Raw genomic sequence first — 17,097 nt, 5'->3', positions numbered from 1 at the left:
TATTGCTTTTTCGTGTCTTGGAAAGTGAAGCACCTTAAAGATAATGTAATCAAATGCCGTTCAACATTGATAAATAAAGGTTGGTTTATGTTTATAAATTTTGCCTTGGGCATTTTCAAGGAACTTGTTTGTTTCGATCTGCATAGCAAGGTATATAAGCCTGTAGAACTCTAGCAGATTTATAGATTGCTCTTGGAGTAGGAAGTCCCATTTGAACCATGCATTTCTTGGATGTTCTTAATTGTTTTAATGTAAAATATTTTGCTTAAGTGGGGATAGGGCTCTCGAAACATTTTTTTTTACATTTAGACTAAATGCAATGAAAACACAGCCTTAACAGGGTTTTTATGCTGAGTTCAAATATGCAGTTACTTCTCTGATATGTGCCGAGTCGCAAGGTGTTAGTGGAAATAATGTTATTAAAGTGCTTTTTCTTTTTCATCAGGAGAATGCAAGCCTTGTCCACGGAAAAGCTGGCATCCTTGCTTGTGTGGGTCATCGAAGGCAGACAGGCCTTGTGCTGATCCACTATGGCAATGCGAAAAAGTAAGTTTTTGCTAATGGTTCATGGCAAGGCAATTTCATATTCTTTGTCTTAAATGGACAGAACCCTGGAATTTAAGCATCTAGATTTTTTTTTTGGTGCAATGGAAAGCTTCCTATTTAAAGTAGTCAATTCCCTAGTAGTTTTGCTAAAAATGGTCTAGAAAAATTCTACTGAGAATTTTTCGATCGGTGCATATGCGTGTCTTTATGTCAATACTGGAAACCGTGAGCAGCTACCATGTTGATTATTGGCCATCGACAAAAGTGCTGTACAATAAAGCCAATATAAATCTCACCTGCCAGACAGTATTTACACATATTTAGTGCAGAGTAGCACCCATTTCAGTTTCCGCATTCAAGACTGTTTCAGGGCTGGAATGTACGCTTCATCGATGAAAGTTTTCAATTTGACGGAGATTTAGTAGTAAAACTTCTGTTAAGCCTAGTGGTCGCCATGTGACTGGAGCATAGTCACGTGACCACTGTCAAGGTCAAGATATTTAGAGGTCAAACTTCTGTGTTAAGCCAGGTGGTCGCCATGTGATTTTGGGGCATAGTCACGTAGGCTACCAAGTGGCTCGTGACCACTGTCAATGTCACGAAATTTAGAGTTCAAACTTCTGTGTTAAGCCAAGGGGTCACAATGTGACTTTGGAGCATAGTCAGTCCCCGAGGCCACCAAGGGGCCCATGGCCACCGTCGGGGTTGGGGTCACGTGAGGTGACGTCTGTGCGTCGTTGAAGTAGAGGATGCTAGAGGGGCGATATGTGCATAAATAAGAGTTCCCGGACTCCTACTTAGGTTATAACACTGTGCGAGATGGAGGAGGATGAACACCTTGCTAGCACGTCGGAATGCGAAGAAGGCACGTCTGAATGAGGCCCTGAAAAGGTGGTATGCCGAAGAGACCGTTGAAGAACAGTGTGTTTAATCCAAGCTTGCAATGAACATAGCCATATACATGGAGCTTTCGCTTCCCTCCAGGGTTAACCAAAGTTAAACCACCAGCTAATTTTTGCACTCTGGGTTGGTGTTTGTATCAACCTTTCATTGTGCTACAGAATTCTGGTAAGACCAATCCCCACTTAAGACAGAGAATATGAAGCTTTGTTTGATTTTCTGTAGACACAATGTAAGGAAAAAGAAGCTCAACTTTCGCAGTGATTGCACAGTGGTAGTCGTGGAATGTCCATGTGGCGCTCTCGAGACAAGCAAAAAAAAAAAAAAGAAAGTCGTAGGGAAGTGTACCTCGTAAGAAAGCTCTTTTGCATCGAGCACTCGCCAGGTAGCTTCCCTGTGCTTTAGTGCGTAGGTGTGGGAAGTGTTATTGAGGATATGGGCTGGGGAGGCAAGGCTTCTGCGCACGTCTTGTCTGTTCTGTTCTGATTTTGCCAAATCTCGGCGTCGTGAGTACATCACATGTTTTGCAGTGCCTTCGTGGGACAAAAAAAGGCATGTAAACATTGTCACAGTGTTTACACAGTCTGATGGAAGCTGATCTTTAAACTGGTGCAGCATCACAAAGGCTTTCACAGCAGTGAGATTTGACGGGGCCAAGTATCAATGCATGCCCGTTGCCTGAGAAAAAGGGAAAAATGTGAGGTGTACCTTACTTAAATGTGATTGAGAAAAGCCTTGCTGCAAAATGAGCCAGATAAGAGGGAGAGAAAAATAATTGTATGCTTTCAGAGCTTGCACTGCAGTCAACTATACTTCTGTACCGTGATTGCAATGTTCGCATGGTATCACTCAACTTAAGCACAGTTGAAAGAGGCTCATTTTACATACCGTAAATATAATGATTTGATTCTGCTTTATCTGAGAGCCGATATCTGAGAGCAGTGAGGGCTTAGTAAGCATAACGTAAAACAAAATTCAAATGCCATTTTTTTGCAGGTCTGTGGTAAACCGCTGTCGTGTGGGCAGCACAGGTGTGACAGTGTGTGTCACAAGGGCTCTTGTTCTGCTTGTCCGAGGTCAGGTCCCAGGGAGTGCCCATGTGGAAAGTCAAGTAAGTTGCACATTATGGTTCTCTTTTACCTAGTGTTTGTTAAGACAATGTGCAGCCATTTGACTGGTCTAAGGGCCAAATTTTAAATCGCTCATTAAGTTGCCTTAAGAGCGGCGTGCTTTTTTCGGTCAATATTTAAATATACCTTTAAGTAATCGACCGAAGAACGGTGCACCACTAGGCATCCTCGCTAAGTTAAGGAGCATTTTAAAATTTGTCCCTAAGGCTTTCTGCGTGCTTTTAAGAACTAGTATTTTTTTTTCCTTTAAAACCTCGTTGTGAGGTGCTGACTACAATCTCAGTAAATAAACTCAGTAAAGGTGCCATATGCAGTGTAAGATGGCTCATAATGCTAGCACTCTCAATGGCAAATTTTCCTGAGTAGCTTACTCTCTTCGCCTGCCACACAGGGACTCCTATGGCGGCCTCATTGAGTCAGTCATCATAGCTCCTTGCTATCGTGTGACCGAGGTTTTAAATGTGCACGCTGTTCTGTTCAAATAACATATGCATCACCCCAAATGATAGCCTGCTGTATGCAAGGCATTGGTTTCAGCTTGAAAAAAGGGGTATATAAGTCGATACAATGGTTACTGGCTTTGCACAACTCTAGTTATGTCCTCTGTGACTGCTCAGCTTTGGCCAGGCGTTGCAGAAATTATGGCCTCCTCCAGTGAAGTGTTGTTAGTTCACCGCAATTGCAGATTTGTCTTAAGTGTGATTGCCTGATGCCACTGGCCTCGAGATTTTTTGTTTGGGGTGATCAGTGCATTTCGTTAAGCAGACACCACGAGCCAGCTGCCATATTTTGCTGCTCTAGTAAGTTTAGTTTGGGGCTAGCCGAACTGTATGGCCTAGTTTTGTGATAATATAATCCACATGCACAGCTGAAAAGCACGCGCTAAGGAGAAGCACTATCTACAAATACTTCAGCAAACTCTGTGGTAACTGCTGCCCAGTCAGGCTAGTTTAGTATTGTATGGAGGTTCCAGCAGACGCCTTGAATGATGATGAGGGTACAGCAGAACCTTGGTGGTACGAATCTCACGCGGTTGTGAAAAAATTTGTATTATTCAAGCATTCGTATCATCAAAATGGAAAATAAGTATGCAGAAGCATGGGAAAGGCAGTCGGGCAGATTTGTTTAGGTCCAAGAAGGCTTATTACGGTCACGCGGTCACAGCTCGCCACTCGCGGCGCACACAGCATGACAGGCGATCGCGAAGTCGGCGACGCGTGCCTCCACGGTCTTCTCGCAGCGCGTATAGCACGACAAGAGATGGTGACATGCCGGCTGCGCGGCGCCGCAGACTGCTCACGATGCGTACAGCGCGACTAGCAGTCATGTAGTCTAAGATGTGCAGCTTGTTCGCGCCCGCCGCCGACTACTACTCATGGCCTCGAGCCGCTGCAAACTTCTCGCGGCATGGAAAATGATTGTGATGCCGGCAATGTACGGTCTGCCCGCTTTTGTGTACTTCTTGTGGCGCGGAAACAGCGACATGCGGGCCGCACAGCGCCGCCAACTGCTCGCGGATCACAATTGCGGAGCCAGCAATGTGCGGTCCGTGTGTGCCCGCTGCGTACGCCACCACCAGCTTCTGTGGTTGCAACGTCTGCAGTTTTTAGGCCACGCGCCGCTGAAAGCTTTTTGCGGCGTGAGCCCGACAGACAATTGCGACGTTGGCGAGGTGCGGGCCACGCGTCACCACAAACTGCTCGTGATGCTTACATACAGCACGGCTGGCAATCGCGGAGTCAACGATGTGCGGGCAGTGCGTAGTGCTCAAGATTGTGGTCGCAAATCGCATGTTCGTATCATCCGTAGTTGCGCAGGAGAGTCTTCAGAACATCCGAAATTTCGCACATTGTACACAATGCACTCCAGCTGGGGAATTTCGCTAATTCGTATCATCCCGAAATACGCATCAACCAGATTCGTATCACCGAGATTTTACTGCATTTTGGATGAAGAGATGCAACTCGTTTAATGTGAGCTTTTCACTATTCAGGTGCCCACTGAGACTCGCATAATACTTTTTATGCATGATGCAGAGTGGGAGCTGCCTTGCACTGAGGATGTGGGGCCGTGCGGAGACACCTGTGACAAGCTGCTGGCATGTGGCATTCACCATTGCAGCCAACGCTGCCACACAGGCAGCTGCCCTCCGGTGAGCAGTGGTGTTGCTTTCACTGAAATGGGAGAATCGGCATAACCTGCTGATGCGGTGTGTGCAAAATTTGTCTCTCCTAAATGTAACGTCACTGACTAGATGGAGACATGTTTCACTGTCACGGTTAGCTGCCTCGGCTTTGTATTTATAAGCAGTACCTGTAACGGAAGTGCTAAAGGCACCACAAAGTGCCATTTATCGAAGCTAAGCAAAGCAAGCAAGCAATAGGTATTTCATTGTCTGTTACTGTATCGCAAGGATTTTGAGCCAGCTTTATTAACACCGAAGATGCCAGGGATTGAAAATGGCGCTCCTCCTATCCCCCCTCAGCTTGTATGCTCTTAGATGCTAGAAAGAAAAAATAAAAACCTTGTACGTGAATACATCATTGATTGACGTTTGGTTTGCCAGCTTCTGGTTGTCGCACCTCTTTTCCTTTGTGTGGGATTTCTCCCTCCCATACATCCCTCGGTCATCACTTTTCTCTTCCTTCTCGTCTGCATTGTCTGCAATAATGGACCTAGAACTTACTGCACAGCAAGGCATATATTCATCTCAAGTGGACGCGAACTACAAGTGACAATGGAGCTACCAACAGAAATGTGCGGCAGTGGCAAATTGAAGCCATGTGTGTGAAAGCGTTGGTCACACACCCAAGGAGCCTACACGGAAGCATGAGCAGATGACCATTGCAGCTGCTGAATGTGTGGCTATGATGTCTGGGCCCATTGTGGCAGCGTGATGTGACCTATTGCTCACCGTGATAATAGCATAGTAGTCATGATGTATACCTTGTTGGAGAATAGTTCCAAAAACCACCACTGTGCACTGTTGGCTCTGCCCGTGAATTTAATAACATATCGCTGACTTCACATGTACATAACGTTAAATACATTTACCAGCAATCTTTGAAATCATTTCCTCATCCCTTTAACACGGGGCTTATAATTTGCAGTGAGGAGCGTCTGCTGTTTTGGGAAAACAAATTCAAGGGCAGTACCATGCAAGCTTAGCTGGGCCCGTATTCTGAGTTTGCGTGGTTATCAAAAATGTTGCTATCTTCCCGACCTCGAGTCACCTGATTGGTGGAAACGCCGGAACATGATGTTGCTACCTCTTCCGATTCTGTAGTGACACCACCCGGTTCCGGCGTTTCAACCAATCAGATGACTCGAGGTCACGTGAGATAGCGACACTTCAATAACGACGCAAACTCGGAATACGAGCCCTGTTCTGTGGTCATTAAAGGCATAGCACCAGTTATATTCCGGTTTCATGAGGTGCAAATTTGACCCGCTTACTGAAGCAAAGTAGGAAATTGGCACTTGTAGTGACTGGTCAGTACTAGTAGTTTTTGTCTTTCTGATGTTTCAGAATTATGTGCCTTGTTCGTGCAGATAGTTTGGTAAATATCATTTGAGTCTATATTGTGGTTGTCAGTAATGCATTATGATTGTAAAATTGTTGAGCACTGATATGCAGTGAGAATCGATTAGATGAGCTTGTGCTTTGCCTAAAGGACAATCTCTCTGCTTTTGTACAGTGCCTTCAGATTCGTTCCAAGCGGTGTCGATGTGGGGCCAGGGAGAAAGAAGTGCCATGCAGTCGGGAATACACCTGTGAAACAAAATGCAAGAGGCTTAGGGACTGCCGAAGACACCCGTGCAGCCGCAAGGCAAGCATTCCCAAACTGAATGTTATTTGTGTAGAAGTTGGTGATTGTTTCAGTCATTTGAAGAAAAGTCCTGTATTCCTTGTATTCTAGTGCTGTGATGGCCGGTGCCCTCCCTGCGAACAACCTTGTGGGCGCGCTTTGCCTTGCAAGAACCACCGCTGCTCCAGCTGCTGTCATATGGGTAAGCCGCTTTACTAATGCAACAGTGACGAATACAGAATGCCTCCAGGAAGGGTGCCTGTCTTGTTAAGTGGGTTGTACTGCAAAGAGCACTGCACCTACTTCTGTGTTTGATATGCGGTGCTCACGTCTGTGTGTCCCTGTGCATAGGTGCATCTCCTGAAATGCATCTTGCCATCCAAAGCCCCTTCTTTTTCCTTTGCTTTGTAGTGCACAGTTTATGTACTCAAGACTGGCTGGCTGAGCTCTGTACTCTATACAGTACACAAAGAGAGGGTAGAAGGGGAAGTTTGAAGAAATGCTGTTAGAATTGAAACACTGGAGGTGCAGCTGTGACCTGACATTGCAACTTGACATTGCATGCTTGCCAATTTTAGTAATGAAACAAACCTGATAAGGTGAACAACGTGACGCAAAAATGGCATGTAGGCATAGTACTTTGTAAAGCTTTTCTTTGTATCCAAAGCATCACCTTGCATTCCAGTTTTGCATCAGTGTCGATGGTTTTCATGCAGTACGGCTTTACGGAGGGTGTCGGAGCTTAATTGCGAAGTGGTGCACAAGCAGTATTGTGTGTGGTGTCCAGGTCCATGTTATCCATGCCACGAGAAAGTGGAGCTAACCTGCCGGTGCAAACGTACCAGAATAGCTGTGCCTTGTGGGCGGGAGCGCTCGGCCAAGCCGCCTACCTGCCATCAGCCCTGCAGGTGTGTGTGCAATTTTTGCTTTTACTCCAGGTAGGAATACTGCGCTGCCATTCTTGATGGGGCAGCTGATAGTGCTCGAGGCTCGGTTATCCATTGTACAGTGAATACAGTCGGCCCTCGATAATTGAAGCTTGAAGGTGACCAAAGATTTGTTCAAATTATGTGAGGTTTACTAAAATGGGGCTCTTTTAATGCTGATGTTTGATAGTATTGGTATTTTGATAGCGTTAGTGTTAATATTATTAATCCTAGTAGCTCAATTTCACTAGCATTAAAATTGTGCATTACAAGACACAGGTAACAGCTGTTTCAGTGAAAAATAAATTTGCCCGCCACAGGGCAGGTTTTCTTCTTTTTATTCTTTTTTTTCCATCAGTGAGTGCAATGAACTTTGAAACATCACATAACTGTTAAAATAACTATTTGTAATCTCTGTGGAAGCTTTCATGCAGTAATCACTTTGGTCACTTTGGAAAGCTTTCATTGCTTAGAGTGTATTGTTAAGAGGGAAATAAATTATTTTACTTGGAATTATAAACTTTACGTGCAAAATGCCAGTTTGTATTGTCAGTCTCATTGCTAACGTCTCCTGCATTCATTAAAATGCCTTTTTCTCTCTCTCTCTATGGTTTATAAGCTTTACTGGCTGTGAACAGCTGTCAGTAATTTACTTAAGCGCAGTCTTTAAACTAGAAGCAGAGGACATACTATATATTGATGAAAAATGCCATGGACACTCCAAAGCACGCAAAAATATGTGCAACCTTGCATGCTTCTATGGGAAGTGTGCAATACTTATAACTTTATCGGGGTATTTAGATACGTTGTTAAAGCCATTGGCAAGTATAAGAGGAGAGCAGTCATCTCTGCAATGGACATGTTGTGTGGAAAAACCACACTGACTCTCGTTTTCTCGTGTGAATTACGTTAAAAAATCGTATGTTGCACGCGAAACTTCCACTGGTCAGAGCTAAAGGTTGTACGAAGTGTGCTCTACTGGAAGCTCGCAGCGGCTTATTTCATATTTTTTCTACATTTCATTTCTCTTCTTTCTTGTTGCTTTTTATCAGCATTCCCCCGGAATGCCATCACGAGAAGCGAGATCCACATTCCTGCCATGAAGGTCGTTGCCCACCTTGCACCCAGACTTGCAATCGCCCTCTCCAGTGCGGCCACATATGCAAGGCTCGTTGCCACTCTGCTGTCTGGACCAAAATTGTACCCAAGCAGGTGTGTGTGGCTCAAAAGCAGCGTTTTATGTTTTCTGTGAAATAGTATTGCCTTGCTAGCAGCAGAATGCTCTCTGCACCACTATCAATTTTTTTACAGGCTGTTGCTCTCCGATCGAAATTTGGAGTTACCATTCTTGTACTTTCATCTGTGCTTGGTATTAGTTTCCCCTGGATCAAACTGTTTATGGCGTCAAAATCAGAACAAAAAAGTAACTTCACTGTGGTGTGCAGATTTGGTGAGAGGCAGTTAACGGTCTCTGTGGCAGCCTCAGCTGCACAGTATTTTGTGTTCTATTACTTGTTTTATGTGCTTAACCATGGTTCATATGAGAAGTGCTAGGGATGTGATGGACAAAGTAGTTTGGCAAAGCGGACGCATTAAGAACAGTGCTCTGCTTAGCCCGCTATCCAACAGTGGGACATATTTGTTCCCCTTGCTTTAAGTGCTGGCAAATGGTCGGTGGTACACCTATGTACCATGTTTTTGCAAACTTAACATTACTACCGAACGGTAAAAAAAAACAATTCAGTTCATTTTGCCTTTTGCAAATTGGCATGCTTGATGTTCTGTGCATTTTTAGAAGTGTGGATTTGCTGTCTGACTTGGCGCAGTTTGGCAGAAAAAAAATGAATTTGACAAATTGTAAAAAACAAATCGCCTTACATAGAGACCAGCAATTTTGTGCCAGTTATGATGCTTGACTGTTTCGTCGCACATAAATTGACACAGACATCGGGCGGCAACTGGCATTTGATTGCTGTGCTGTCGTTGGCAGGTCACGGGTGAACACGTGGGCTTAGACTAAGTCTAGACAAGAAAATGAACCAGACATTCAATGTTCGCTGAGCTGTTACGTGTTGAGGATGCGTTACCACAAAGTCCTCAAAGTTTGTGCTGTAAGGCATTCTCAAAACACAGCGGGGCAGTGTGTGAAGAGGCACCGCCGCTACTGTGTCGCAGTCTGAAAATAGTGGTGGAGGCACTCACTTCTTTGGAGCATTTTTTTAAATTACTGAGAGAAGTATGTAAACCAAAGCATACTGTGTTCATTACATGATATTACTGCAATGCAAATAGGTTATCGGAGTAGTATTCTTTTTTTTTTTTTTTTTTTAAAGGGTCATTCGATAATTCAGGCATTTTTGCTGGTCCCTTGAGGGCCAAATTAGTTAGATTTTTTTTTTTTTTTTTTTTTTTTTTTTTTTGTATTCAGAAAGAAGGGGCTTAACATAGGTTGGTTCCGTGAACTTCCCCTAGTGCAAGTTTTGGGAGCGGATGACGTCCGAGAATGGTGTGGGCTCGCAACCACACGTGCATGCTTAACTAATACGTGGAGAATACAAGCCCCACTTCTAGTGGGGCTTTCTGATTTGAATTTCACTTTATTTGATCACATTTTTGTCCTTCTTGAAGCCTGAATGAATAGCGTTCCACTATAAATACTATATGGAATCTTGGCAATTGGAAACTCTGCCACGGCAAATGCGATTGAGGTCTAAATTATCAAGCAATTAGTCGCGATGTGTCAGAAATTTCAGGTGCTCTTGAACATTAGTTCTATGGGCATGTTGCGGTCCAGTGAAAAGGCCGAATGGTCAAATATGTTAAGAAAGTCAGGTTTGAATTTTCGGTCATTTATTCTCATATTTCAAAGAAATGTGATTTATTTGTATGAAGCAAGTATTGCTTGAGATCTAAAGCTGCAATGTATAATTTGCAAACAATGCTGCATAGCTCTATTTTTGGATTTGTGTAAATACTGTGAATTTTTTTTCACGAACATTATTTTGTGAACTTTTGACACCAGCTGTACATGTGGTATGTGCTGGGCAGTGAAACTTACCTGCTCTGATACAAAGAAATTAGCTGAAAAAAAAAAAAAAGTTATTGACCACATTTGCATGCTTCAGATGACTTACTTTCTACTTTACCTTTTGTTGTGTTGATTTTTCGCAGTTATTACAAGTGATCAGCTTAAAAGGAAATTTGCCTCTAATTGATATGTTATCGAAACTTGCAAGAACACAGAGTAATTGTTTATCCATGATGGGGCCGTGTTACATGGACCGCAGTTAAGGTCTCGTGCTTTCCAAAGCTTGTAATGGCTTTATTTAGAATAAGTTGAGTATAGCAAAGCAGGTACGCAACCCTCAAGGTTGCTGGGTCTTCTCAGGTTAGTGTTGTGCAATCATGGCAGAATGACTTTCCATCTGCTGTGAGATCATTTCACCATGACTGTCCATCTCCTGCTGGGGAAAACTGCTCAGCCAGCGTTGTTGACTCTCCTTAGGGCCAACGTGTGGGACCATGGGAACCTTTGGCTGCAGTTCGAATGGAAGTTGTCTCTCAGCCGTGCCCACCTTGTCCAGAGCCCATGCAACTGGCCTGCCGTGGGAATCATTCCGTGAGAACTGCTTTTCCTTCGCGTTTGCTGTTTATTGACTGATGACTAGCTTTGGCTTAGGTGTTGTAGAGTACATCAGCCTCTTGTGTCAGCACCCTTATTGCTGTTGGTATTTTCAGTAAGACCTGAGTATGCGCTGACTGGCTGGACAGTTAGGGTTATTGCAGCAAGCGTTGTTGTTGCTAACTATTGGTTCAGTCATAGCTTCCCTTGATACTGCTTGCAATAAAGGATGTACAAGGCTGATGAGTCTCCAGGCCACACGGCCTGCTTTTGAGAAGCTCAGAATCTCTTCTCAAGGGTAGAAGTATAATTGTCACCTTTGAGAGCCTTGATAGCTATATGGGCGTCACTATCATGTGAGAATGTCAGCAGAGAACATTGCTTTTGTTAGAGAACATGTGCACTGCAAACAAATGGGCAAACTTCAAAATTGACTACTCAATCTGCAAAGTAAAAATGTTCATGAAGTATTTTGAATAAGATCTTTTTAAAGTATTCAGCACTGGGAATTCCCTTGAACCGGTTGATGTTAGCCAGGGTTCCGTTTCTTCACATTACAATTACCTGTTTTAAAATTGGCAGCATAATTGACAAGCTGCACTGAAAAATGGAGTACAGCACTCCAAGCTCTAAAATTATGATTCAGCCTCTTCAGAGTGCTCCAGGAGAGCCCTGGAACTGCTCAGAATGCTCTGAAAATACATTTTTGGGCACAGCTAAAATTGCTTCGAGTCAAGGCTTGTTGGTATTACCACTGTTGTTGTTTTTATTCCTGCAGGTTAGCACCTTTCCCTGTTCAGAACTAAGGCCATACTCGTGTGGGAAACCATGTGGTCGTTCTCTGGCTTGTGGTAACCACACCTGCACCATTGAGTGCCACATAGTTGAAGAAGCACCCAACGATTCACAGGTACGCTGCAGAGCTTCAAGGAGCTGGCACCTCTTGCTATCTGTGAAAGCTCTGTTGTGCATTCCAACTTCAGTTCTAATGATGATGCGAAAAGCTACATTCAACACATTTTTGGCCATTTCTGGATGTGAAATGTTGTCCTGCATACAGCTGAGAAGATGTACTTTCATTGTTTTTAATAGTGTTTGTTTCAACTTACCTTCCGCAGTGCGTTTTCTCTTTCTGTGAAACATCTGTGTGCTGCATGGTTGTATCGAGCATGGCGTCTCTGCCCTGCCCTTGCCCTACTTAGAATGGCACTTATCTCGCAATTAACAATATCCCGTATTCCACAATTTCAGTTCAGTGTCTATTGAATTTTTGGAATAATGTGTTAATGACTGGTCTAGAGGTAGTTTCCAATCAGCAGCTTGTTGGCACTGATGTTCGTGATGTTCACTCAGTCTATAAAAGGTCTTGGCTGTTTAATTAAGGTGCTCTGTCCACAATTCTGGGCATAGTGCAACTGCAGCTTCTCTTTGTTGTTAATGTATTCTGTGCCCAGCATTTTTGTTTTCCAGAGGAATTTAGCATACACGACGTATTTTGCTGCCAGTATTAATATTATTTGAAATCTCTTTTCTTAAATTTCTAGCATTGTGGGCATTTCTGGAATAAAAAAATTATTGGACCGTTTAGGAGCTAATCGCTAATTATCGCGCCCTAGCACGGTTTGCTCTGTTTTTGTGTGCTCCATCTTGACTTTTTATTGTTTTGCTTAATTTGCACTTGCTTACCTCGGTTGACATATCATAAAATAATGCTGCCCAACTTGGCAGGAGCGACACAGATAGAAAGCCCCGCTTTAACCAATCAGCACGAGCGTGCCTGCTCGGTATAGGATTACTGTGTCTGAGTTGGTGTTTCGATGGTCCGGGGGAGTTTAGTTTCCATGTTTGGTAGGTTGTGTGCTGTCACACAACCCGCCAAACAGTTGGTGCCTGGCCGTGCCACCTGCCACCTGCCAACTACCAAAGGCATGCTCGTGAGGAGGACATACAGGCAGTGGCCTTTCGTTTGAGTGTACAATTTGAACAACGCTCTCTACATGCGTGTGAAAGATTAGCCATTTCAAAACTTTTGAGTGAAAACTCATTTGTTTTGACTGAAAGTGACACCTTAAAGGGTAAAGCATAGTTTTCAAGTCACAGGAAAGTCTTGAAGCTCCAAGCTTTGATACGAAAAGCAGTCAGCGTTTTTTGCTAAACCTATCGGGTGTAATTGTGCATAAGAGGGACAGCTTTGCAGACTGGCAGAATGGTCACAAGGCTATTTTTTTTTGTATGGAATTCTATTTTGGTAATATTTGACTGAATAAATAGATTAGTATTTGTAAATGTTTGTCAGTTACAGAGTTTCCTGGTTGAGATTCTCACTATTAGGAGCAATACATGTCCTTTTTTTTTTATTTAGCTGTGGGAATGAAAGTGTGTAGTAGTATGATTCCGGCATATTAGTAAAGCTCAAGCGCCCACTTTATAAAGTTGAATCATCTTTTAATCACAGTAACTCGAGAACTCATCAGTGCACAGCTTGCTTGCAAAAACTTCTATCAGCCTTCTCATATACTAAAGACTTCGCTGCATTCAGTAGCAAAGCTCCACATGTATGAGAATGCTTGCACTCTGCACAAACACCAAATGGCAACTGGCAGAACATGCTAAGCTCAGCGGTGCACGACCATAAAACATACTGTTTGTGCAGTGTGCACCAAATTTTATGGCCCTGTGTGATAATAATCGATAAGCCACTTCGCATTCTTTTTTGCAGTTTGTATTAACAGAGGTGAGAGACGCAGCGTAATGTGGAAGAATTTGAAGAATGCACATTTCTTCTTCTTTCAAACAGGCGGGCTACAACTGCAGCTCGTGTGAGGAAGGCTGTCAGAAGCCAAGGCCGCCTGGCTGCAACCACCCATGCAACAAGCCTTGCCACCCAGGAGACTGTATGCCATGCACCCAGTGAGTTTTCTGGCCACACTTACCTACTTTGCTGGAGTTCTGATCATGTCCTTGCTGGGCATAGTTAGCCTTTAATGCTCTTTAAACATTCACTGCCTGCTGTTGTGCAAAGATTACATGAAAGCAGGGCTGTAAAGCAAGTATGGGACAAAGAGAATTGAGGTTTTGCCTTATCCAATTACAGTGTGCAGGACTAAAGTTTTTTTTTATGCAGCTGGGAGATGGCATTCCTCAGTTTGGCTTAGATAATTTATTACAGCACTTTTTTTGACATAGTTTCACTGTTCATGAAGTTTCACTTTGGGATGGAGTACATATATAATTGCCACAAGTCACATGTGCTCTCAGAACAATGATGCATGCATTGCTCTGCATTTGTGATGAGATTGCATGACTTGTAGTTTTGTGGTTCACAGTAGACTACAGAGCGGCAAACGTGTTACCGCTCTGCGAATGCGTACGATTTGGGAGAGTTCCGCGTATCCTGTCTGGAAGTCATAACCTGCTAAAACTGCAACTCCGAGCGAAAAAGAAGGCTATAAAATTTTAGGGACACTTAAGCTTCACCTTTAGGGATATGGTGCAATTAATGGCTCTCATTTGATGGCTCCTTTGAGGTGGGAGGGTGAGAGGAAAATCGAGCCCTCCGGTGCACTCAGGATCCTAGTCAAGCATGCTACCTCTACGCCACGCAGACGCCTTCATACGACTTGGTGAAAGCGGGGCTTTATAACTATGCCAGGTGGTTTTCACATAATGGGGTAGCTTACGAATGAGTGCTAGTGAGTGTGCACTATAATGGAGGCACAAATTCAGGAATTTATAATTGAACAAGTAGAAAAGGGGAGCTGCAGATGGGAGTTTGGCTTGGTTCGGTTTGTGGGGCTTAACGTCTCAAAGGGGCTCAGGCTATGAGAGACGCCGCAGTGGAGGACTCAGGAAATTTCGACCTCCTGGGGTTCTTTAACGTGCACTGACATCACACAGCACACAGGCGCTTTGCTTTCCGCCTCCATTGAGAAGCGGCCGCCGAGGCCGGTACTCGATTCCGCATCCTTAAGAACGGGAACAGCAGTCGAGCACTGTAACCACTGCGCTACCTCAGCGGGGCGCAGATGGGAGCCATTAACACATTTTCACCATACGCATAAAGCCAAAGCTTAGTGTGTCCAACCCCCCACTACATTTACACACAGCTAACCACCTTGTTACCAGTACATAGCATTTTTTTTTATTATTGGTAAGCCATTAGGTGCAGCCATAAGAAACTGTGATATGCAGGCTGTTCTGTGGGAAGGCATTTCTTATTAGTACCATATTTTTGTATCTGAGAATCCAGCTTTGGCATCTGAGCTTGAGAGTATACTTGTGCTAGGTTATTGAGGTCCCGAACTGTTGATGCAGGTATGTCAAGATGAAGTGCCACTGTGGACTCAATCCTGTTTATGTGGCCTGCCACCAGTGGACCGTGGGTTCCAAGGGAAAACAGGATGAACTGCAGAGCTGCAAAAACCGATGCTGTAAACAGGTGGGTGTGCTGTCAAATGCAGTGCGGGAATGGTGCCAGGTGATGGCGGATTTCAACCACTTAATATCACAGCTTCCTTGTTCCTCTTCAGAAGTGTTGCCACTGCTTTCATGCACTTGTGAGCCGAGTGCCTTCTCTCCGCTTTCCTCAAGGAGTGCCGATTTTAACGCTGTGATGTTTGTGGGTATAGCGTACTGAGTATTCACCGCTGGCATTTGATAATATTGTCGTTTTTTCCAGGGGTCTGCAAATATTCGATATTTCGAATAGCATTTGCTGTTCAAACTATTTGAATTACCTAGCGTTCAGAGATTATGAATTTATAATCAAAATGGCAGTATCTTGCACTTGTAACATGGCTTAGCCTGCCATTTCGAAGCGTACAGAAGCAACTGCTAGCACGTGGCAATGTGCTTACAGCCGTTGCTGTGTAGCCCTTGCACACTTGCGAGTCGGAAAGTGAAGTCCAGCGTTACTTGGCACTTCAATATGTCTAGCTGCAACACATTCGACAACAGGCTGTGAGCCTCACTGGCAGCAATCCTTTCAGTTTAGATCACCATACATACGTGCACAGAAATGACCTCCCCTGTGTAGGATGGCAAGGGATGAAGGTGTGGCACGTGTGCTCTGCTACAGTTCTTCCGTCGTGACTGCATATATCGCGTTATCGCGTTCTCAGTTTTCTTTAGGTAGAACCTGGAAACTGCGCATTATAGACTGCAGTGGTAAAAAAAAAAAATTTGGTGGGCTTCCTAAGCATCCTTATGGAGTACTGAAATAGCATTAGCATTATCAGCCGGTGGTTAAATTTGTGACAACCTTGCTGCGCTGTCACACAGTGCCAGCGAGGATCCTTCCACTGCGGCACGCTTCCTTGGCTGTCCCGGCGTTTGGGTGGCCCTGTCATAGTTTATTCAAGGTCCCAGGGGTACCTGCAGGAGCTTCCACTTCATTTCTCATTTTAGACAAAAGGACCCGCTTTGCTGCAACTGTTTTGCTGGTCATGATGGTGCTGCTCTGTCGCACGTCCTGCCTCGTGCGCTAGCAACCGGGGACTACATTGCAGCGTTTCGCAGCCCTCCGTGACACTTCGTTATACGTCCTCCCTTTGCGACCAGCCAATGACCGCTGTGTTACCACCGCACCTGTCATTTTGTCACAATCAATGAGAGAATTTTGTTGCATCTAGCAGCAAGGGTTAGGTGTGACGAAAGCTTAAAGCAATCGCTTTGAAAACGTACGACATGAGTGTCAGACACGGACTCTAAGCCAGCCTGCATAACATATCGCCTACAGTGCAGCGCATGCGTTTGGATAACTAACAGCGTCGTTGCTTTTTTGCGCCTTCGCAGTTCGCAACTGTGTTAGGGTGGCAGAGGTGTTGAGGTTCATCACGGGGCTTGCTCTCTGGTAAAACTGATACGCAAGAGCTCAGGCTATGTTACATCGTGAATGCCAAGTTTCGGGCAGCACTCCACAAGGTGGATTCACACGGACCAATTCGTGAAGCGCTCTTGCGATTGGCGTGACGTGACTCTATGTCAGTGATTTCCGCTGTTCCGCTTCATTCTGCGAGCGGTGGTTCGCGATCTGACCATGAAACCTTTTTGCAGTGCGTATCCTTCACGGGCGACACTTTCTTTTTGCTTTTATTTGTCTCGAGAAAGCTTGCCAGCCATGCTCTCGGTGCCCAAGAATACGCAGCGTTACATATATTACAGTG

The 17,097-nt window shown here is 44.4% G+C and overlaps 1 protein-coding gene across 4 annotated transcripts in view; it reads left to right on the top strand.

Moving 5' to 3' along the window:
- LOC146191043 (NF-X1-type zinc finger protein NFXL1-like) overlaps positions 1-17,097 on the top strand; it is a 31,929-nt gene that overhangs the window by 10,102 nt on the left and 4,730 nt on the right. For all 4 annotated transcript variants that reach the window (XM_084601479.1, XM_084601478.1, XM_084601476.1 and 1 more), the window contains exons 7-17: positions 446-546; positions 2,443-2,557; positions 4,613-4,728; positions 6,275-6,406; positions 6,497-6,587; positions 7,173-7,293; positions 8,364-8,523; positions 10,817-10,930; positions 11,712-11,843; positions 13,731-13,843; positions 15,248-15,371. In XM_084601479.1, the coding sequence (XP_084457605.1) occupies positions 446-546; positions 2,443-2,557; positions 4,613-4,728; positions 6,275-6,406; positions 6,497-6,587; positions 7,173-7,293; positions 8,364-8,523; positions 10,817-10,930; positions 11,712-11,843; positions 13,731-13,843; positions 15,248-15,371 (1,319 nt within the window). The remainder of the gene's footprint in view (positions 1-445; positions 547-2,442; positions 2,558-4,612; positions 4,729-6,274; positions 6,407-6,496; positions 6,588-7,172; positions 7,294-8,363; positions 8,524-10,816; positions 10,931-11,711; positions 11,844-13,730; positions 13,844-15,247; positions 15,372-17,097) is intronic.

This window comes from Amblyomma maculatum, chromosome 4, assembly GCF_055883805.1.
Source record: "Amblyomma maculatum isolate TAMU_Amacu chromosome 4, ASM5588380v1, whole genome shotgun sequence".
Classification (NCBI taxonomy): domain Eukaryota; kingdom Metazoa; phylum Arthropoda; class Arachnida; order Ixodida; family Ixodidae; genus Amblyomma; species Amblyomma maculatum.
The sequence above is the reverse complement of the archived record's forward strand: the minus strand, read 5'-3'. Positions and strand labels throughout refer to the sequence as shown.